The sequence below is a fragment of the Lepidochelys kempii genome, chromosome 20, assembly GCF_965140265.1.
Source record: "Lepidochelys kempii isolate rLepKem1 chromosome 20, rLepKem1.hap2, whole genome shotgun sequence".
NCBI classification, from domain to species: Eukaryota; Metazoa; Chordata; order Testudines; family Cheloniidae; genus Lepidochelys; species Lepidochelys kempii.
Window position 1 is genome coordinate 24,417,934 of NC_133275.1, and position 23,562 is coordinate 24,441,495.

The 23,562-nt window shown below is 55.5% G+C and overlaps 1 protein-coding gene across 4 annotated transcripts in view; it reads right to left on the minus strand.

Moving 5' to 3' along the window:
• The window catches only part of CARM1 (coactivator associated arginine methyltransferase 1), a 52,818-nt gene that overhangs the window by 6,110 nt on the left and 23,146 nt on the right, over window positions 1-23,562 (minus strand). For 3 of the 4 annotated variants that reach the window (XM_073318865.1, XM_073318864.1, XM_073318866.1), the window contains exons 3-10: window positions 20,190-20,296; window positions 19,451-19,555; window positions 13,172-13,282; window positions 10,080-10,257; window positions 4,100-4,190; window positions 2,998-3,079; window positions 1,553-1,638; window positions 560-649 (exon numbers count right to left, since the gene is read on the minus strand). In XM_073318865.1, the coding sequence (XP_073174966.1) occupies window positions 560-649; window positions 1,553-1,638; window positions 2,998-3,079; window positions 4,100-4,190; window positions 10,080-10,257; window positions 13,172-13,282; window positions 19,451-19,555; window positions 20,190-20,296 (850 nt within the window). The remainder of the gene's footprint in view (window positions 1-559; window positions 650-1,552; window positions 1,639-2,997; window positions 3,080-4,099; window positions 4,191-10,079; window positions 10,258-13,171; window positions 13,283-19,450; window positions 19,556-20,189; window positions 20,297-23,562) is intronic. The other variant, XM_073318867.1, reaches the window with a different exon arrangement.

Genomic DNA, 23,562 nt, shown 5'->3' on the forward strand with positions numbered 1-23,562 from the left:
TCTCGTTATGGCTCGGAAACAGCTGCCAGAGTTTGTTGGGATGGGACACGTCTCCTTTCCCCTCCTGCCTGGCCCTAGAGCCGATCCAAGTTAAGCACCGAGAAATTCAAAGCACCTTCAGTCAACATACACGTATTGAAAACACAACGCCATCTCAGGCCAGCCAAAACGGTCGTCTACAGTCAAATCTCTTTAGGAAGAATCTACAGGGAGAACACCCGCCCCCTCCCTGCCCCAAATCTCGTGGCATATCCAGGATCCCAGGGGGATTTTGGCTTCCCCACAGAGCACCCCCAGCCCCCGCATAGGATTGTGGCAGATCAGAACAGACCGGGGGGGCTGGGCTCAGAGTTCTTGCTAAAGAAATCTCACTGCAGCGGGGTTAGGCAAAAGCATGTACGGGTATCGAGACAGGACCACAAGCGAAAAGGTGACGGAATTGGAACTTGCCAGTTTATTGCAATGTAGAATAGGAGCGATAGCCAGTTATTTGTTTTACAAGCCCCAAGCTCTGGTGGGAGGTAGGGGCAGGCTCTGCATTGTTTCCTCCACCACTTACATTGAACCAATGAAGGCTACATCAAACCAGAAAGCCAAGCCATGGACTAGACCTGAATGCAACACGTGGAACTTGAAGGGGATTTCTATCCTGCAAACCAAAGAGAAGCAGTTAGTAGCGGGGTGGGGGCACCTGGGGAGATGCACCCAGAGGTGTGGGGAGTCAAAGCCTGGCAGCGGCTCCCCCCACAGCAGATCATCGCTCCCCACACACGCCCCACCTCTGGTGCACCCCCCGGCCAGGGCGTGAGGACAAGTCCCTCAGCCGGGGACGCCTCTGCACTTGACAGAAAGCCGGGCCGAGCTACGGAGCCCCCACGTTCTAGTGCATTGGCTTGTGGCCACTGACCAGCCACGGGAGCTCTGGGGGGGCAGAGCCCGTCTTTGGTCTGTTCGTACCAGCGCCCGACACAATGGGGGTCTGGGGGTGACTGGAGCTCCCGGGCGCTACCGTAATTCCTCTAATAAATACCGCCCAGCGTCCACCATGGAGTTTTGATCTTTCGTGACGGCCGGTGGGTTTCCGTTCAGGGTCCAATCCCGCGCTAGTCCCGGGGGAGGCATTTCCGGACTAGGCTGGACAAAGCCCTAGCAATCCTGGGGGGTCCTGCCAGGGGTGGGCAAGGCGGGACTGCGTTGTGGGACGTTAAATGCTGCCGTGGCTGACAAGGTTGATGGGGGTCCCCCCTCCGGGTTCCAGCCCCACAGGTGTGGGCAAAGGGACGGGTGGGCGTGTGACTGGCACTCACAGGCAGGGCCTGGGAACCTCCATCAGAGCCTGGAGGCTGCGGCTCTGGACATCCTGGCTGCCAGAGGCACCTCCACAGTAAGCAAAGCACATCAGACAGGGAGGCGGGGTTAATGACACCACCTCCCTGCAGCACAATGGGATGCTTGGGGGGGCAGCTGGTGGGCATTGGTCCCTCTACCCTGCCACCCGCGGGGATCAGCTCCCACCTCCCCACCCTCCCGCTAGGAAAGAGCGAACAGCTACCTGTGCAAATCGCCTTCTTTGGCTTCTAAGAAGTTGACTGTATATTTAACGGACTTCGCCATTAAAATCCTGATATCAAAGGTGTCCTAGGAGAGAGAGGCACATTGGTCAGTGTCCCAGCCGCAATCGGAGGGTGCACCAGCCGAAGGGCACCGCGGAGCGCAGCCTTGTTCCAGCCTGGCAGCGAGGACGCACCGTTAATGGGCGCGCACAGTACAGCGCACAAGAGCGTTTTCTGGGAAGGAAACTGAGTCGGGAGTTGCAGAGGCAGGGAAGACAGGAAAAGGGACTCAGCGGGGCAGCCCGAGGAACCAAACACAGATCCTGCTACTGAGCAGCCCAAACTGCTCATGGTCTTGCCAGCATCCCGCGTCGGGGTAGAATCCCACTGAGAGAGAACTGGGGAGAACATACTCAGCTCTGTCCGGGTTTATGAACACTGGGAAGCCCTGGAAACTCCCTTGGAAATGCAGCCACTTCTGGGGAGGAAGGCAGCTGAACAGCTCAGAGCAACACCACCCTACAGCAAACGCTGGGAAGTCAAGCCCAAGCCCATACCAGGGGGACGCAGGGAGGTGGCATGTAACGACCGTGGGCAGCATGCTGGAGCTAATGCCCTGACTCTCTTGGGAAGAGCCAGGGGTCCCAAAGGATCAGAGGGTCAGAATTGCAGATCTGGCTCTTCAGGCAAGAAGTCACCTCTCAGCACAGCACCCCCTAGCCTTCGGCAAGCCAGGCCAGCGAATGGCAAGCCATCCCAGCTCTGCCAGGGGAGGAACGAAGCATAGCCCAGTCCTACTCAGGGCGCTCTGTCCCCTCAAGCGGAGGCTGGGCTGCAGAGGGGCGGAGGAACCTGCTCCAGCAACAGACATCAGGCTTCAAGATGTGAGGTGCCGGGTGTGACCTCCCTGGGCACAGGGCTAATGTAAGCGCTGTGAGAGCCGAGACGGACCCCAGGAGGGATGGGTACAGGAAAGGGCGCAGAGCAGAAATGCTTCCCCAGAGCAATGTCCTCCAGGGGGAGGCTCCCGCACAACCTGGGAGTCTATTGAGAATCTGATTGCTAGTTACTCGGCGGCTCACCAGTGACTTCAATAAATGACTCATCTCAAAGCAGGTCAGTATCACCCTCCCCGCTTGAGGGATGGGGAAACTGAGGTACGGGAGGAGACGTGACTTGCCCAAGGTCACCCAGCAGCAGAGCCAGGACCAGAACCCAGGGTTCCTGCACCCCAGTCCGGTACTCTGCCCACTGGCCCAGCCTTCTCTTCCTGCCCTAAGCAGCTGCACAATGCTGCTGTACTCTGGTGACCAGTTACCACCGTCTCACTCCAGCAGCCGCCGCCCAGCGATCCCGGTTTATTCCCTCCCAGCCCGTTTAAACGGCCCGATCTGGGTCCAGAGGGAGGAGCTGGGGGCAGAGGCGGCTGGCTCCCACAACTCACCACAACAGGCTGTCTAAAATACTCATCTACCGCGGCTCCTCTAAGCGCCGACAAGTCCACACCATGAAAGGACGGTTGGTACCTGCAAGAGGAGACACCCATGGAAACCTGCCTGCGCTGACCAGCTCCACCCGCCCGCGTGGGCCGGCTCAGGAGGTGCGGAAACCCGCCGGAGGTGCACAGCTGCCCAGAAGCAGAGCTCAAGCCTACGCGTCTGACAGTCCCTTCCCTTCGGGGCTCCGGCGCAGACACAAGGCAGATCAGGGCAAAGCTGGGGCTGACCGGGGAAGCCAAGAAGATCGGGGCGCCGCTTGGAACCCCCCGCCCCCGAGGGACTCAGTATTAGCAGACGACAGCTCAGCATCATCTTGAGAGACAGGCGGGCGCCAAATCAAAGCAGCGAATGCCACGTGCCCTGGGCGTTATCCCGGAGAGTCCGGGCAGCCAGCACTGAAGCCCCCCTCATCCAGGGGGGGCGCGGGGGGGGGGGGATTATCTCTAGGGGCCATTCAGTCCTTAGCCTCGGCCAAGGCTGACCACAACGGGACCGACAGGGACAGTGCTTTGGGCACCTGACCCCTGGGGAACTGGAGTGAGACCCAGACGCGTGACACGCGGGGGGTTTGGGTCCACGCCCACCTGGGCTATGGAGCCATTTACACTGGGGCTAAAGTCGGGGTGGAAACTCCCTGTGAAGGAGGGGGAGGGAGCGGTGCGGCAGCTCCAGACTGGGAAGGGGAGTCCCGGTAGTTCCTTAGTGGCTGGTGCCCCCCTGAGCCCCAACAAATGCAGTCCCCACCCCATCGAGGCAGCTGACAATGCGCCCCTGCCCCGGGCTGGGTGTCTCTGCCAGGACCTGCGGCGGCTGGAAGGCAGGACCGGGCTATCCTATCTGCTCCCTGAGGCCACTCGCCTCCCAGATATTGGGGGAGAGACAGAAACATAGATCCACCCTCCCCCCCCAAATATTCCCACCGTGGGGCACTATCTCCCACTTGTGAAAGCCCCCGCCGTGCTTTGAACCAGCTGCTGGGCCAGCCAGCGCCTCCTGGGCCCACCCCGGTGGGCAGGGCACCAGCCTCGCGCCAGGGAAAGGACTCACCAGAAATTGGCCTTTGTAAACTGCTCCATGTAGAGCTGCTCGTCTGTGAACGGGGCCAGGTGCACGTCACCGATCGTGGGGAACATGTTACCTGGAAGGGGAGCAGAGGGGGTCAGCGCCCCGCAGGGCTACGCCAAGTCCCTTCCTACCCCTCCAGCACAGGCTGCCCTGCACGCCAGGTTACTAGGGCGCTGGATGGGAGTTTTCCCTCCCAACCGCTTCAGCCGCTAAACAATGTGTCAGGAAAAGTGTCGGCTTTTAGCGCAAACATCTCAAAGCCCCTTGGGTCCCCATTGTTCTTGCTAGGCAGAATCCCACCAGGACTACATCTCCCACAATACACCAGGGCCTTCCCCTTCCTGGGAGGGAGACCATGACACATTATGGGAGATGCGGTTTGCACCTTGTGTCCTCATTCTCCTCTATGGGCAGGGATCCCCAGCTGGACTACATCTCCCATGAGGCACTGCACCACTCACTGTCAGCAAAAATATTGAACTTTCAAGTTTTCAGCAGAAACTTTCAACTAAAACCAAATCCCCCCCCAATTTTTCCAGGGTGTATTTTTCCCCAGCCCAGTCCTGGCTGGGTCAGAGCATGCCCGGCCCCTTTCCAGGGATTTCCCCAGCACAGAGCCAAAGGTACAGGCCCAATGCAACATGTGTTCGGAAGGAGGTGAGGACTGATTTGGGATCTGGCCTGGGTCTCTGGCCAACCCCCGCCCCAGGCAGCAGCTGGCCCGAATGCCACCCGATCTGGTGCATTTCGGTAGGTACTGAACTGTGCGGGGGCTGCAGGGCTGGCATGTGCATAGGCACAAAACCCCCTTGGCAGCCCAAAGCAGAGCTCAGAGCTATGCACAGATACGCACGTCATTTTCCTGCCTTGTTCAGGTCTCAAGCACATCGAACCCACCAGCCGCACCCTTCCCCCCTCTGATGTCTGACTTGGGTTATGGCTGGGCGGGACGGAGACCAGTAGGGGCACAGAGCCGATCCCCCTAGCTAACAAACCGAACTCCTCGACTGAACGAGGTCACTGAGGAACGTTCAAACAGTGCGGCCTGCGGCAGATCAGCAGCAGAGGGCCGTTGGCTGGGCTGGCTCCCCTTGGCTTTGCGATCTGGGCTCTCTTCCACATGGCCACAGCTGCCGATAGCGATGCGCATCGACACTGCCCAAGATGCTTCCCCCGATTCTATCCCCTTCCCCGGCAGCCCCCAGAGCGCTCTGTCTCCTCCAGGCAGGCCGCTCTCACCACCCACCCCGATAGCTACGCCAGCCCTCAAAGGAACTGCCAGGCCGGGTCAGACCCGACGCCCATCTACCTCACAATCCCACCTCCGGCAGTAGGCAGCAGCAGATGCTGAAGAGGAAGGTGCGAGAGGCCTGCGGTAGCAGACATGGAACAATCTGCCCCCCACAAAAGCCTGCCGATCTCTAACAGTTTGACTCATTTGCACCCCAAAGCAGATGGCTTTACAGCTCCAGAATTCTACCATTAACAACTATTCAGGCTCTTCTGGGGAGCTGTAGAAAATGCCAACACCTCTTAGACTCCATCCAAGTCCTTGGCCCCAAAGCCATCCAGTGTCAGTGGGTTCCGCAGTGTCACGATATGTGGAATAGGATCGCCTCGGACTGGTTTTGAATTTGCTGTTTCAGTTTCACTGAGTCCCTGGTTGATGAGATGGGCAGAAGCCTGATCTGCCGTTCTCTCCCCCATTCGCCAGAGATTTATGTCCCCTCTCTAAGGTCAGCCATCACTCTTTGCAATCTCTCCCCCCAGGAGAGTTTCACAGGCCCTAATCACTCCCTTTAACATTCTCTGAAGCCCTGCTAATGCCCGAATGTCCCTCACATGGGTTCTCCAGGACAGGGGACAGCCTGGACTGTAAGAAGCCAGGCAGCAGAGTTTGGGATTGGAGCACAGCTCAGTGGCTTTAGCGGTTAAAGTTTCAAGATTAAAGAGTGGAGCGTCTAAGGCCACATCTGACTTGTTAGCTAAACCGGGCTGGATCTGTAGCTAGCCCAGGACCTTGGCAGAACTGCCAATCCTGAGCGCCCAGAGAAATCAAAATTACCTAAAAATGAAACGTGTGAGAGAACAGCTGGGGGGGGTCACATTTCCAGGCTTCTCTCCAGTCTCCAGGGTTATAAAACGGACTCGAGACGAGAGTCTCCGACGCACGTGGCTCCAGAAACAGAGGCTTTACGAAAATCCCCCAAATATTCCCCGACTTGGGCTCTAAATCCCGAGAGCTGGCGACCCTGCTTATCCACAGGCTGATCCCGCCCTCCAGATTTCACCGTGCCAGAGAGCAGCACTGCCTCCACCCCAGCGTGGCATGGCCAGGACTAGACTGGTAGCCCAGCTCTTCCAGGCCCCTCCGGCTGGCGGAGGCTGCCTGGCCGAGCCTTCCTTCGCTTTACGCACTCCGTTTAAAACCTCTTCATCTCCCCATTACCTAGCGCAGCTCCAGACCTCTTCGGGACCAGCTCAGCGACTTGAGCCCCGCTCCAGAAAACGACGGCCGACCCGGGTTCATTTCCTCCCTCCCAGCAAACAACTGGGTTCCTTTCCTCCTGGCTGACGCCCACCCCTTGAAGGGAGAGGAGCTAGGCGCAGCTCAAGGGGCGGGGAGGGGTGGCGAAGCCTCTCTGGGTGCGTCTACACTGCAGTGCAAAACCCACGGCTGGCCCCTGCCAGCTGACTCAGGTGCGCGCCAAGGGGCTGTTTAATTGTGGCGCAGATGCTCAGCCTGGCACCTGGGCACTAGGGCTCTGGGAAGGGGAAGGGCCATCTACACGGCAATGAAACAGCCCCACGAGCCTCAGTCAGCTGGCACAGGCCAGCCGTGGGTGCCTAACTGCAGTGTAGACAGACCCCACCATCTTCTCAGCATCAGGGGAGGGGGGAAGGGACCGGGAGGGGCAGGCAGAGAGTGGGAACTATGACTAGGGCAGACTGAACTTACAAAACCCCACACCTTGCTCCCAACCCCCACTAAAGACGCATTGGTCGCCAGGAGAGCTGGTGTGGCCCAGGGCAGGGCACCAGACTGGAGTTCAGGAGACCTGGCTCCCGTGCCCAGCTTCACCGCTGACCTGCTGTGTAGCCTCCTGCCCCTTTTGGTGCCTCCCCTCCGGCTGAGCTGTTTGGGGCAGGGGGCCCCGATCCTGGTCAGGGTCTGAAAGTCTGTGCTTTGGAGACATTGCAACATTTCCAAACAGTAACGGTCCTCGGAGCGGCTCTGGTAAGTGGCTCAAAGGGCTGGTGAGCCCGCGGGGCCGGCAGCAATCGCTCTGCAGGGAGCCTGGGCTGAAAGCCGCGGGCAGGGCCGTTATGGTCACATTCCTATTTCCACCTTTAATCTTTGGTGCAGCCATTGCAACTCAGTGGAGGGACTAAAAACCCCCGTGCGCTCAGTGTCCCCATTTTCCTAATGATCTATATCCAAAAAAGCTACCCGGGCTTCCGGGGGTTTCTGAAGGCTGGTGGTCTGGGGATAATCAGCGTGGAGGTCAGGCACTGCTGCTGCGAACACAAGCGGCGACCAAGACTAGCATGTTGGCAGGGGACTCAGGTGAGAACAGAAATATCGAAGTGGTAGATGTTACTAGTTTGCCCGCATGTTAAATGCAAAAAAGACTCCCCCCGCCCCTCCTTTGGTCTCCCTTGCAGGCTGGGGGATGATTTTCCCTGTTTAAATTTCAGCCTAAAACAGCTCTTCACCTGCGTAACGTCTCCCTCCCCTGCTCTTTATCAATGGCAGTGCTCCTAGCTCGCAAGTCGCTAGTTAAGTGCCCAGCATTGCGGAAGCCCTAGTGGGTTAGGGGATATGAAACACAAGACCCGCAAATCACCGTTCTGAACTGACAAAGTCAGGGGGATTCTATGTCCGGAGTCAGAGCCCAAGCCTGTGGCCACGCTCAGCCTGAAGCTAAGCTGAGTTTGCAGGATCAGGCCTCAAGCAGGCGTGTTGTAAGATCTGCTCTCACAAACCGGTTCCAGGCCCGTGTTACAGAGACTCTTCTGAGCAGCACGTGTTCCGTACGGAGCTGGCTGCTCCTTGCAGACAGGTGGCAGAGAAGTTAAAAATGAGGGTTTTCAAAACAGTGTGGGACTAGAGATGGTAAGAGTCCATCACCACCTCTGTGCAACATATTGGAACAGTTTAATTTGCCAAGCTTAATCAAATACCAACACCTCTAACGAGAGCATACACACATGCTGCTTTCTCGCCACCAGAAGCAACAGACTGTTCCAGATCCCTTCTCCAGCAAGTTAAAAACTGATCTGGTCCCGCCCTCCCCCAGCCCACCCCCGGTAAGGAAGGCAACTACACACGCCCTAGGCTATTGATTTTTCTAGGAGCATTGCTTTTGGATGAAGGCAGGGACTAAAATACGGCCAAAGGGACGGACGGGGTCAGGCCTGTTCGAGAGGGCGGAATACATTAGGGCTGATGAGTCATGTCAGCTCCTTTGGGAAATTGCCTGGAACACAATTTAATGACATTTCGAGATTCATTGCATTGCAAATCACCTCTCCGCTCGGGAGTCTGATGGCAAGCGATCCATTGGGGGGAACAGTAAAAAAGATTTTTTTAAAAAAAGAGACAGAGCTCCAAACCAGCTATCCCCACGCTCGGGCAGCCTGGCCATCACCAGGCTGGGGGGGGGGGGGGAGCCATTTCCAGGGGCAATAGCCGCAGCTTCTCTCTCTACTGCCCTGCATCCCCCGCCCCAACCCCCATGTGAGAACATTCCCCACAGACAAGCCCAAGCCTTCCCATTTTCACAGCAGGCAGCCCCCTTTGCTTTCCTCCCACGCCAGGAGCGGGCGCCGCGAGTCATCCCCCAGCCTGAAAGCTCTTGCAGCCACTCTCCTGTGGTCACATTTTTGCAGCAGCCCCTTGGCTGTAGAGAACTTTGTTTTGAAGAGCCGGAGGGGCCTGGTGGGCTCAGCCTGGGGGGGTCACAAGATGAAGTCAGGCCCCTCTTCGCACCAGCCCCGAGGCCCAGGAGGGCAGTCAGCTGCTTAAACGCCCAATGGTGCAGCTCAGCCCTCACGGAGGAGCAGAGCTGTTCCTGGGCTGGAGGGGTCAAACCACGACTCACACCCCAGCCTGGAACGCCCGATCGTTCCCCAGCCTACCAGCAGGTGGAGACCAGCACCACGCCCTGCCGGGGCCTTGGCTCTCCGCTCCACCCCACCAGGCAGCATTGGTCATCAAATCAGGCCCCTGAGCGAGCGTCTCCGCTGGAGGGGCCTGCTACATATCCCAGCATGCAATGCTACAGGGCCACTCGGCTCACGCCGGAGCAGCTGCGTATGGGGCCCTGCAGTCTGTATTCAGACACCCTGGGTGGCTGACCACTGCGTGCGGTTTGCAGCTCACCGAGTGGCTATCCTCACGCTGTCGGGGTCGTGAAACCACGTTACCCAATGCGTTAGACACCTATGGGTGAAGCCAGGACGAAATGGACACAAGAACCACCCCCAGTCACTAAGCACGCTAAGCGTGACACAGGAATCCCTCACCCCAGTGAGGACGCCGCCGTTCTCTGACCCAGCGTAAGACGCCGCAGCCTGCACACGCAGCTCCCACGGGCGCGCCAGTGGGCTACGTTTCTGAACGAGGAGCATAGCGAGAAAGCCAGCCAGCCAGCCAACGAAACCCAGCTCTCGCGCCCTCGCCAGCCCCAATCGTTTGTAACGCTCTGGCCCACAGACCCAGATCCCTTGGGCTCCACGGCTGATATTCCCCCAGCAACGGAAATCCCAGAGCATCCTCAAAAGCCGATTATCTGCCCTACCATCCCCACCTCCGACATTGAACCAGCTTGCCTTTAAACATCGAGAGACTGGTTGAAAAGGGATTTGATTTCACCTGCCCCTGAATACACCCCTCCCCATGTCTGTGGGGAAAGGAATATTGTGGAATGGGGTGTTTCGGTCAGCACTGATCACTTACCACTGGGCTTTAAGTACTTCTTGGCATGCAGGTAGCTTTCCAGCATGCGTTCATTGAAGAGCATATACCCCATAGGCTCCGAGATAATTATGTCCACCTGTTCGGGAAGCGAGATTTCCTCCACCTTGCCGGGGATGACCACGATCCTGTCCGTGAGGTTGTTGCTTTTCACTAAAACCTGGGCGAGGAGAAAAAAAGTCAGAGAAAGGAAAAGAGAAGCGGCCCCCACTTCCCGGGTCTAAGCCAGCCACATGATCCAGAACGATCTGTGGGTATCTGCTGCTGGCACCAGCCCAGGAACATGCAGTGGGGTTTGCTGGGACTATCACGAATTGTGCTAAAAATACATCAGGGCAAAAATGATCTAGTTTAACTGAACGTCTGCGAGACAGCTTCAAAGGAGGGCAAAGTCAGTCAATTTCATCCAGCTGAGCGAGACTGGGCCAAAGTCTTTAAGAGCAGGGGATCTTCTGAAGACAAGGAACCGTGGCAGGGAGTACCATGCATAACCCAGTCAGGGTCATGTTCCAGCCCACACATTCAGAGTCCTTTCACCCCACTTTCCTCTCCGGATCCAGCACTTGGCATCTTCCAACCACTTGGTTACCTGGTCACACCTCCTGACACCTGCATCGCATAGATGGGTAAACCGAGGCAGGAGAGAGGACGTGACCTGCCCCAGGTCAGACTGTGAGTCAAGAGCATACCAGTCAAAGCTCGGTCTGTATGGGCTGGAAATTCAGGTTGTGATCCTCACTGGGAGAGGGAATGATACAAAATGGATGGGGGCTTCTGATCACTGACTGGGGGAGAACGTTTCAGGGAGGAAAAATGGACCAAGCTGCAAATACACAGCAACAGACCCGAGCTCATGGAACCAGGAAGAGGCTACGAAATGAGCAACTTCTGGGCTGATGGTCTTTGGAACACCTTCAAGAGACCCTGGCTTATGGCTCCTCTCCCTATAGGCCTTGCCAGCCTGAAGCACGAGTAATCCCAGCTCTCCCTTTCCTGATGTGCTAGAATCCTGGTGAGCCATCCAGGAGGATCCTTTCAAGGAGACCCCCCAGGTTCTCTGGGCCAATACATCAGACAGTTTCCTTCCAGTTTTTGGTCTTCTCTCAGATTCCCCGCACACACCCGACTCAGCTCCTGCCTCCGAGTCCAAGCATCAGTACAGGGCTCCCCTCTGCACAGAGCCCAAAATAATCCGTGCTTTATGTGGGGTCTGCAACACTTTATCAGCTGAGTGGCCGGTTAACAAAAGGGATCTAGAACCCCAGGACAAGAGTTCCTGGAAGAAGAAAACCACGGTTCCAGAGCTTGCCCGTCGGGTCTTTGCTTTCAGAGTCAACTAACCAGCAGCATCCTGGGGTCCCGAGGGCAGGACCACAGCAGCCGGGAGATACAAGAATGCCGAAGCTATCCGGCATTTCTGCACACTTGCCATAACTTGCAACCAAGTAGGCAGATAGCAGCAGCAGCAGCTCCTCATCAACAGCACAGCTATTGCCTGTCTCCTCAGTGGGGTCTTCAGTCACTTCCTGTCTTCCGCGGGGGTGTGTGCTTCCAAGGAAGCTGCCATTTCCTGATGGGGAAGACCCCACCAGGTCATCCCCACCGCCAGCACGCTGACCGTTTGCTCGTTCCCATCCACAGATCTGACAGCTAGACGGGACCAGGAGCCCCCACAGCCTGAGCTCCTGCATAGCAAGCCAGAGAACTTCACGCAGCTACCCCTGGATTAACTCACTGGATCGTGTTGGACCAACACTTGTCTTCCAGCCAGCCAGTCTGGAGGCTTCAGGAGACAGAAAAGCACTGCTTCCCTGTCGTTGAACCCCGTCCTGGGGACACATCACCACGGCCTCCTTCTGCCATGACCTTACCCTGGTGGCATCATCTGAAGTACATCCTTCCAGCCTCCACCAGCCGCATGGATTTGGCTCCTCCCAGCCACCGTGTGCACTGGACCCTGCCAGCACCAGTTCTGCCAGCAAACTACGTGGCCAGTTTTTCTCTGCCCTTTTTTTAGGGATGCTCTGATCTCACTCCATCTTCCCCAGACCCTGCCAAACCTGGGAATTCTGCTCTTGGGAACTGTCCAAGTCCTGACAATCACACTCTGGATAAACCAATTGGGCTTGGTGCTGGCCCAGTTTCATCAACTGGCTCCAAACTTTGCTTTTCAGACTTTATTTCAGCTTATCTCCTTATGTCCCGCAAACACTCCAGCGCCGGAGTCCTGCATGTCTCATGGTTAGAGTGCAGGATGCCTGGGTTCTATTTCTGGTTCTGCCACCAACATGGCAGGTGCCCTTGGGCAAATCACATCCCCTCCCCATGCCTCAGTTTCCCCATCCATAAAAAGAGGTTAGGACCCAGCTGACCGAGGGGGGCTCTCTCTAAATGAGAATGGCTAGCTTCATAATACAGCCAAAGTGCCACCATGTCGCTCCAGAGCCTCCCACTGGCCCTCAGCTCCTTTTGACGCCCAAGTATAAAAGCAGCATCGTGTACCAGGTCTTGCGCTGTGGCCTGTTTCTCGTGAGCACCTGTTGAGTCTCCGCAGCACAGAGAGAAGCCTGGTGTGTCTGCGCATCAGTTAGATGCCATCAAACGAAGCCTTCGCTGTTCTAAGCAGCACTTCACCAGATGCCTGGGCTGATGCCGGTCCGGCTTCCAGAAGTTAGCGCTGGGACGCTGGACTGAGCAATGCTGAGTTCCCACGGTGGATCTTCCTCAACGCTCCACCGGTGTCCGGTTCGCTGGCTCAGCCACCGCTCTGAACTGGCGCTCCCATATCCCCAGGGCTGAGAGAGGCACCAGTCCTGACGGAGTCCCACGAGGAAGCTTGAATGCTTGACAGGATTTCAAGCCAGGTAATGCCTTGGCTGGCTTGGCAAAGCCTGCCCCAGAAGGCTGCAGCTCAGCTCCCTCACAATCATGTGATTCTTTGACCTGGAGGATGATCTTCCCGCACCCAGCACCCTGCTGCACAGGGACTGTCTCCTCCTTGGCTGAGGAGAGCAGCATCCCTGCAAGGCAAAGAGTGTTGACCTGCAGGCAGCTGCCATGTGAGCCGTACTGACCTCCGCCTGCTGGGCCATCGTGCTGGCTTCTACTGCATAGATTTTTCTCGCCCCAGCCTGTGCGGCAAAGAACGAGAGGATGCCGGAGCCGCAGCCGACGTCCAGGACGATCTGGGGAGAGAGGAGGGAGAGAGTGAGGAAGCAGCTGCCGATAGTCCCCCCCGCCCTCCACCTACCGACTGACCCAGTGGGCTCGTTCAATCCCTTTGGTTCAGACATGTGCGCCGCGGGGAACGGCATGCCTCGCTCTCCCGGCAGCTTGCCTGTGCCAGAGACCAGGTTGAAAATGCAGCTCAGGATGGAAGAATTCCTGTTTCAGGGCCATCCACCAAAATTGGAGGATTGAAAACAAGCCGCCCCTCGGAAAGGAGCGCTCCCAAATATTTGCTTGAGTTGGAGAAAGGAAAGCTAAGTCCCCCCACAACTGTTTTGAAACCTCTGAACTCCCCACAGATCCCGCCACCTATGGGCCAGGCCAGTCTCCCGCCTGAGACCTCAAACCAAGCTCTCACCGGCAGGGACCAAAACGATCCCACAGCCTTTTACACAACAGCTGGGGTTTGGTCCCCATGTCTTTGGGTCAAATCTCCCCTGGGCGATGCACTGGCTGCTAAGCTCCACCCCAGAGGGAGCTGCATTTCAGCAGCTCCTAAGAGTCTGGGATTGTCCATAGTTCAGAGCGGTCTTGGGGGTCGTACGGCCTCGGCTCCAACTGGGTGAATTTTAACTGGGCTCCTTTTATAGACAATGACTCACAAATACAAGCGAACCGAGGCTGCAGGGACTTCTCAGGGCACAAAGCACGTATCGTTTAATTAGCAACATGGCGGCGGAAGACAGAACCGCCCGTCTGCATCAGTTGCTCTTATGCGCATGTAGATCTTTGTGCTGGCTTCTGATAAGAAGCTACTGAAATTAAAAAGCTTATCCACAAAGACAGACTTTCAAAACAGCCGTTCCCGGCAGAAAGACGCGGCTTTCAGAGCTCTGCTTGCGGTGGGAGAAATTGCTTCAAGTGTCTTTTTTTTTTTTTTTTTTTTTTAAATGGGGCAAAGTTAAAGATTCACCAAGATCTTGATCTGTCAGGGGATTTACAGAACGGGGTCCCCTGCCTTGGCAGAGTCACGGTTTTCACCGCCTGCTTGCTCCGGAGAGAATCCCACTCCGGGAGGCAATAAAACGGAAAAATGTTTACTCCCAATTAACCCTATTGGATCAAACAGCAGCAACGCTGAGCACTCCCACAGTAGCTTAAAGCAGTGTACAAATGCTACATTGTACGTCCGCAATATTGAAAGCAAGCACAGCTGAGAGGGCAGAAAAAGGCCCTGGGAACCAGGACTCCTGGGTTCCATTCTGAGCTCTGGGAGGGGAGTGAGTACTAGTGGGAAGAGCATGGAAAGCTGGGAGTCAGGACTCCTGGGTTCTATCCCCGGCACTGGGAGGGGAGTGGGATCTAGTGGGTTAGGACGGGGGTGCTGGGAGTCAGGACTTCTGGGTTTTATCCCCACGAGTGGGATCTAGCGGGTTAGGACAGAGCGGGCTCTATTCCCAGATATGCCACTGGCTGCCACCTTGACAAGTCACCTGCCTCCCACCACGCTGTCTCCTCTGTAAAACGGGCCCACCAGGGGGTGCAGTTCAGTGAAGTCTCTGTGGGTGGTTTGAGGGTCTCAGGTGGCAGGGGCTGTGCAAGGCAAAATCGCTGGCTCTAACTCAGGACCGAGGCCTAGCGCCTCCCGAGGCTAGTGAGGAAAGCCAAGCCCTCGAGTTGACAGAGCACAGCGTCACTTGGGTCGCACCCACAGAGAACGGTTCCCATGGGGATGGGAGGGACTTTACAGCACCTGCCACTAGCCCAGAACTGCTGAGCTTCCCTTTCCTCGGAGGCAAATCTTCCCGGCAGACAGGCCAAGCAATCCCACCACAGGACCAGGCACGTGAAGGGACGATGCAGGAGGAGCATCTGCCATCCTCCCTCCAGGCCGGATCATACTGTTCACCCCATCCCCAGTGAGTCCAACACAGGTGTGTTAGCTGGATCTTCACCGCAGACCCAACCATCACCTGGCTGCCCAAGTCTCGATAAGAAGGGTAAAGAGAGAGAAAGCTTTTGATACAAATGGCTCCCTTGCCAATCTCAGGAGATGAAATCGACGCAAGCGCAGACACGAGTTCCACACGATTCCCCCGCTGCGCGAGTTCTAATTAGACCCTCCAGGAACAAGGTTCACATACAAAGCCAGCTGGTCCCCTGGCTGACAGCGTGGCCTAATTGGTTAGTCTTAATCTCAATTATTAATTACGTGTATTACAGAAGCACCTAGAGATCGCGACCAAGACGGGGCGCCCCTTTGTGCCAGGTGCTGCACAGACTGCGCGAGAGACAGTCCCTGCCCAAAGATCTCAGGCTAAATAGCCAAAAGCTGGGAGGGGAAACTGAGGCACCGAGAGTGGAAGACTTGCCCAAGGTCACTGAGCTGGTCAGCAGCAGAGCTGGGAACAGAATCCAGGTCTCCAGAGTCCCAGTCGCTGCCCTGTCCACTAGGCCACTCTGTCTCCTTGTGATGGATGGTGGGAATTGGGATGGTCACATGCATAGACCAAGATGGCATGAAGTGGGTGTGGCCATCAATGCCTATACCCATCAGTCAGGCAGTCTAGTGCCCAGATCATGTGGGTCCATTAGGGGAGTGGTTGCTAGGAACAGAGTGCCTCCCGGCACCCAGGAAGCAAGCCAAGAGCCGAGACTAAGGAGCCCCTGCTGTATTTAGAAGGTGTACGGCGGTAGCGTCTAGACGCCCCCGGCACGGACCAGGATCCCACTGGGTTAGGCGCTGATCACCACTCACAAGCTTCTGCCTGCCCGGAAAATACACAATACTTTCAGCTGCCTCATCCAGGGAGCAGGGGGGCGGCATAACCACAGGCACCACCCGTGGGTCACCTCCAGGTCGCTGGCTCACAGCTGGCCCAGCCGCTGGTGATCAGGAGTCACTGCCCTCTGATGGCTCTTGGCTGTGAGAAGGGCGGGGGCCCACTCTAGCTCTGTGCCCCCATCACAGTAAGGGGGGACTCAGCCGAGAGACCAAGGACTGTCTGAGTCAGACACTGAACTCCCCCACCGGAAGGAACACAACCTCTCTCATGAGGAGGACGGGGGTGGACAGGCACTCCCAAGGCCTGGCTGAGGCCATTACTGGAGAGAACCAGGCTCCTGCTTCCCCAATGTTTGAAATCCCTCCCGTACCCAGCGACGCCACAGTGCGATCCCTGGCACAGCCCTTGGCGGGAGCAATGTCTACACGGCTCAGCCCGATGCTGCCGGTACCAGAACGGGGCTCTCCGGTCCCGGCCCTTGCCCTGCAGGGTTGGAAGGCATCAGACCACGCAGACTGAAACACGTGGCTCTGGATCAGCTGCTGTCTTCCTCAGGCTGGTTTAGGACGTTCTGGGTGCAGCTACCTATCGGCATGAGCAGGCGATCGGTGCCCCACCAGAGAGTAGCTCCCAGCAGAACCTTTCCTAGCACGCTGTCTCGTCTAGCTGCTCGGGCAATGGAGCTCCCATGGGAGTCCACTCCAGAGGCAGGAGGCTCCTGACTCCCTGTCATAATTCATCCCACTGCCCACCTTGCGAAGCCGCCTGCCTTTCCTCCCGAGCATGGCCAACGGCCCCGTATCACAGCCGGCCGGGAGGGGCTAAGAGTCTGAACAGAGCCAGTACTCTGGGTACCCATCACCACGGGACCCACGGCCCTGGGGAGTTCTACACTGAGTTTTGTTTCAGAAGACAGCTGTCCCGGCAGATACAGCCCTTGGATTTACCCCACCCCTCCCAGGGCACCTGGAAGTTAAAGCACCACTAGGATCCCCCCAAAAGCAGTCACGGAGAACCTAGGCTGCATTTTTACTGCTTTGCCCTTCTTTCCTCCTCTCGCCATCCCAGCCACTACCCAGCACTAGGGTCCCCTCTAGCGGATGGGGAGTCAGGACTCCTGGGTTCGAGTCCTGATTCCGCCGCAGCCACATGGAAAGTCGTTTCCCATTTCCGTGCCTCACTTTCCTCTATAACAGACTCCCCATCTCCCAGAGGGCGGAGTTACTGCCAGGAAGCCTCAGGATCCTTGGACGGAAGGTGCAGTGTGATGAGAAATGCCACCACCTTCTCTGGGACCAGATCCACACCTGACAACTTTGGTTCCCACTACACTCACCACATAACCAAAAAAAAACCCAGCCAACAGTACAGGCCCATTACCAGTCGGAAACGGGCAAATTATGAATGATACAGAAAAAGCAAAGGTGTCCAGTAATTATTTCTGTCCTGTATTTGGAATGAAGCAGGACAACGTACTCAGACTTTCCAGTCCATTAGCAAAAGAGGAAGACATTAAACAGCATTCACTAGGTAGAAATGTTTTTAAATTAGCAGGTCTGGATAACTTTCACCCAAGAGACTTAAAATAGTTGGGCAAGGAGAAGATCTCTGGACCGCTGTTAATTTTTCATGAATCCTAGAATATCAAAGAAATTCCAGAAGGCTGGAGGAGTGCTGACTTTGTGGCCATATTCGAAAAGGACAAGCAGGATGACCTAGCTAACCATAAGCCAGCCAGCCAGCCATCAATCCCAGGCAAAATAGTAAAAAACCTGATATGGGATTCAAAGAATTAAAGAAGAGGAATCAAATTATTGCCAGTCAACATGGAAAAATAGGTCACATTTCACAAACCTGAGTGCAGTTTTTGATACGACGACAAGTTTGTTGATAAATATAACAGACCCGCAGAGTGATCTGGATCGCTTGGCAGGCTGGGCCCATTCAAACACGAGTTACAACACAGGCAAATGCCAAGTTATCCCTCTAGGAACAAGGGCTGGCAGCCAGCCCAACAAACGGGGGACTGGAGAGCAGCGACTCTGAAAGGACGTAGGGCTCATGGCAGACAAGCAAACCAATGGGAGCTGCCAGTGCCCTGTATGGAGAAAAGGGCTGGTGTGACCCTTGGTATATAAAACAGGGGAGCAGAGAGGCGATTTCACCCCGAAGCGCCACTGGGAGCCCAACACTGTGGCCAGTTCTGGGGCCACATTTTTAAAAAAAGAAGTTGAAAATGTGGGAAGGGTGCAGAAAAGAGCCACAAATATGATTCAGAGGCTTGAAAAACACCTTCGGGTGAGAGATTGAAGCAGCTCAATCTTTTTGGATCATCAAGATCAAGAGGGGACCTGATTAGAGTGTCTACAAACTTCCCAGGGCGAAACCGGGGGGTGCCAGAGGGCTCATTAGCGTAGCGGAGCAAGGAGAACAAGAACTAACGGCTGGGAGCTGAAGCCAGACATTCTCATCAGAAACAAGGCCCCACTTTTAACAGCGAGGTGCGATTAACCAGGGGAACAAACTGCCAGCGAACGGCGGCTGCTCCACCTCTCAAGATCTGCTAACCAGGAGCCTTTCGGAACAAGATGCTTTAATCAGACCCCAGGGACTGTGCTCAGTGCAGGGGGATGGGGAGCAATTCTCTGACTCCCGTTACAAAGGAGCTCAGACTAGATCTAATGATGCTTCAGGCCTGGCAAAGACAGCGGAAAACCCAGTTCAGCAGTCCGACGCGGCCAGCAGCTCGTACTCGTTCTCTTCGCACGCGTTGGCAAGAAGCTCACATGGGAAGAGAGGGGCTCTGGCCAGCAACGCAGGTTTTCAATTAACATGCTGCCCAGGATATTCCATTAGCTGCTGCTCTCCGTGGTTATCAGCAGACATGAGCCGAGATCAGGCCAGCAGCCCGGAGCCCGGGTGTAACTAGCTGAGCGCACGGAGAACTGGGGCTACTGGCTGCATGTTACTTTATTGGAAAAAAAAAAAAACCACAAAAAACAAAAAACCCCACACCTGGTGGTGGGCACGACTATCCGACCCCAGACAGCACGAAACACAGGGTTCAGCGCCATAGCACAGATCCAAGGGCTCGCGGGACATGGCCGGTCCAACACCTTCTGCTGGCTTGATCCCAAACCCAATGCAGAAAGGCTACAGGGATCCTAGCAGGGGCGGTGACAGCATCTCAGAGGTTGGGTGAAGATTAACCCAGCCTTCGTCAAATACATCCCTGACCTACACCCTAGGCAGGGGAAACAGCGTACGGAGACCTGCCCAGTGATCAGAAAGGAGAACTGCCCCGGGGGAGATCCCAATGCTGTGCCGGCCATGCCCTCTTCCATGAGCCCCCCCTCTGGAGTCTGACAGAGGGGTAGCAGGATTTCTCCTCCTCCTCACCTTGTCTTTGAAGTCACTGTGGTTCTGCAGGATGGCCCGCTGGTACGTGCCCGTCCGGACGTAGTCCTGCATCATGTTCTGTTGCTGGGACAGGTAGCCGTAGAACTAAAGGAAACATGAGAGAGTTCGTTTATGCCCCAGAAAGGGAGGCAGGTCTCGCCTGGGGGAGGATGGAATCTTGCCAGAGACGAAGGTTCCCAAAACAAAGCCGGCGCAGAGCAGCTGGGTGACTGCTCGGGAGAGGGGCAGGGTGCTGGTGGGTTTTCCCCTGAGACAGCTCAGGGCCATGCCATCTCAGGTTGGGGCCTTGGCAGGGCGGGCCAGTTGGTCCTGGGATAGGAGATCTCCAAGGAAAACCCAAGGCACTGCAGAAAACAGCGCTGGGCACACATCCATCATGGTCAATACTGAGCCCAACATTCAAGCATCACTCTAGGGGGTGCTAACCCGCAAGCAGCAGGGCTAAATGGAGCTCCTCCCCATGCCAGCTACTGTCCCGAATGGGGCGGGGGCGCTGGGTTGCTGCACCCTCCCTCCCATGTGTCATTAACGAATCTGGGGCACACTTTGCAAGATGATCCTGGACCAATTCAACGCTGCCCTCCCCCCCCCAGAGCACGGACTGCTGAGGGTATGCCGCATGGCCTTTTCTGCAGGCTGGGGGGCCTCCCCAGGCAGGAAGAGCTGCAGATCTACACATGCAGCTCCTAGGAGATCGGGCAGCAGCGGGCCCTCCTACCTGGAAGTACTGCACTGCGGAAGACTCCTCCGTCCGCTCGCTGAACACTGACCGCTCTATGTTGTGACCCCGGCAGTTTTTCAGGATATTATAAAAGGAACAGAAATCTGAAAGCAGAACCAAGCGCTGGGGCTTTAGAGGGGTCATCGCTGGCAGAGACCCAACGGGGGGGGGGGGGGGGCCTCACCTGATGAGCCGTGTGCCCCACTGGCCAACGGGGCCGAGGACAGCCCCAGTTGGTCCTCATGGGGTTGCAGTGGGGGAAGGGGCAAGAAATGAAAGCTGAATGGGAGGGAAGGGTCACTGGAACAAAGGGGAAATATGGCTGCAGAGAGCCATGAGTGGGGAAGCCTCTGAGATGCACTAAGGACTGCCCTGAGGCTGGGATCACAGGAACCAGAGATCCCTGACCATCAGAGCAGGGGCAAAGAAGGAGAAGGAACAGCCATGGGCAGGGCAGAATCATAGAAACGTGGGGCTGGGAGGGACCTCGAGAGGTCACTGAGCCCAGTCCCCAGCGCTGAGGCCGGACCGAGTCAACCTAGACCAGCCCAGACAGGGGTTTGTCCGACCTGTCCTTAAAACCCTCTACCGATGTGGATTCCCCAGCCTCCCTTGGAAGCTATTCCAGAGCTCATACTTATACTTGGGATGTATAAGTAGGGGCATAGCGAGCAGATCGAGGGACGTGATCGTTCCCCTCTATTCGACATTGGTGAGGCCTCATCTGGAGTACTGTGTCCAGTTTTGGGCCCCACACTACAAGAAGGATGTGGATAAACTGGAGACAGTCCAGCGAAGGGCAACAAAAATGATTAGGGGTCTAGAACACATGACTTATGAGGAGAGGCTGAGGGAGCTGGGATTGTTTAGTCTGCAGAAGAGAAGAATGAGGGGGGGATTTGATAGCTGCTTTCAACTACCTGAAAGGGGGTTCCAAAGAGGATGGCTCTAGACTGTTCTCAATGGTAGCAGATGACAGAACGAGGAGTAATGGTCTCAAGTTGCAGTGGGGGAGGTTTAGATTGGATATTAGGAAAAACTTTTTCACTAAGAGGGTGGTGAAACACTGGAATGCGTTACCTAGGGAGGTGGTAGAATCTCCTTCCTTAGAGGTTTTTAAGGTCAGGCTTGACAAAGCCCTGGCTGGATGATTTAACTGGGAATTGGACCTGCTTCGAGCAGGGGGTTGGACTAGATGACCTTCTGGGGTCCCTTTCAACCCTGATATTCTATGATTCAACAGTCCTTAACATTAGAAAGTTCTCCCTAGTGTCGAACCAAACTACACACTAAGCGGATTATCGTCCTACCTCTAGTAGCCATGGAGAACAACTGACCCCCATCTTCTCCAGAATATATCAGAAGACTGTTTTCCAGTCTCCTCTGCCCCCCTGCAGTCTTTTCTCCAGACTCAACCTGCCCAGGGAGTTTGTAACCTTTCCTCATAACTCAGGTTTTCTAAACCTGGGATCATTTTGGTTGTTCTCATCCGGACTTGCCAGTTTGTCCACATCTTTCCTAACATGCAGAGAGTCCATAATCGGACACAGGACTCCACCAGTAGACCAGGACACTGATGTCTTATGGCTGACATCCAACTCCTGTTAACACACGCTAGAATATTAGCCTTTTTGGCAACTACATCATGCATCCAATTGGTGATCCCCTGTAACCCTCAGCCCCTTTCAACAGTACTACCTCCTAGCCAATAATTCCCCATTGTGTACTTGGGTGTTGGACTTTTCCTTCCGAAGCGTAGCACATGATTGAATTTCATCTAGTCGATTTCAGATGAATTCTCTCATTTGCTGGGGTTGTTCTGAATTCTAATCCTGCCCTCCAAAGTGCTTCCAACCCCTCCCAGTTTGGTGTCATCTGCACGTTTTATAAGCACACTCTCCACTCCATTATCCAAGTCATTCATGAAAACACTGACCAGTACCAGACCCAGGACTGACCCCAGAGGGACCCCGCCCAGTTTGGCAGCACACTCAGTGTGCTCTTTCAACCAGTTGTGCACCCACCTGACAGTAATTCCATCTAGACCACACTTCCCTAGCTTGCTCCTGAGAACGTCACATGGGGCCATGTCAAAAACCTGACTAAAACAGCAAGATCTATCATGCCTACTGCTCCCCCCTGGGCCAGAAGCCCTGTCAGAGGAGGAAATGAGGATGGTTTGGCAGGGTTTGTTCTGGATAAAGCCGTGCTGGCTATTCCTTCTAACCCCAGTATCCTCCAGGTGCCGGCAGACTGATGGTTTAGTCATTTGGTCTAGTATCTTTCCAGCTATTGAAGTCAGGCTGCCTGGTCTATAGTGCCCGGGACCCTTTGTACTATGTTTGCACTTGTCCTGGAGGACTGGAGCTCACCCACCCTGCAGAAGTCTCAAAGATAATTGCTACCGGTTCCAAGATTCCTCAGCCAGCTTCTTCAGTACCTCGGATGAATCTGATCAGGCCCTGCCGTGCATACAGCTAACTGATCGAAGTCTTTAACCTGTTCCTTCCCTATTGTGGCTTGCATTCCTTCCTCCTTGGTAATATTAATTGTGCCGAGGACCTGGTTGCCATTAACCTTTTTGGTGAAGTCTGAAGCAAAAACAGGCATTAAACACCTCAGCCTTCTTGAAGTCAATTATTAGTTCTCTGGCCCCGCTAAGTACAGGCCTTGCTCTCCCCTTTGTCTCTCTCTTGCTCCTGAGGTATTTAAAGAACCTCTCTGCCCTTGCCAGGAGTAACTCGTGTGTCAGAGCCTCTGATGTTGCCCCTAGTGCTTGTCATATTTGTCTGTACGCCTCCTTAGCAAGTAGGCCACGTTTCCACTTCCCGGGGAATTCTCTTTGGATTCCCAGGTCACTAAGGAGCTCTAGCAAGAGGCCAATATGGATCCTCCAATTCTTCCTGCCTTTCCTTTGCTTCGGGCTAGGCTGCCGTTGTGCCTTTAACACCATCTCCTTGAGAAACAGCCAACTCTCCTGAACAACTTTTCCCTGAGATTTTCTTCCCGGGGACCTCACCTACCAGTTCTTGGAGTTTGTTAAAGTCCAATTCTTTGAAATCCCTTGTCCTTAGTCTACTGCACTCACTCCGACTCACGAACCCTTTCACCAACACTGGCTTCCACTCTCGGATTTGCTACCAATTCCTCCCAGTTGGTCAGAATCAGGCCTGAAATGGTTGGCCCCCCCCAGCTACTGTCTCCACTTCCTGAAACAGACAGTTGTCCCCAGCACATCCCAAGAACTTAGTGGAAAGGTTTGTTTTGCTCTATTACTTTTCCAACAGGTGTCCAGGGCAGTTCAAGTTCCTTGTTACTCCCAGGTCCTGGGTATTTCTTCTATTTGTTCTAGAAACGCTTCATCCCCCTC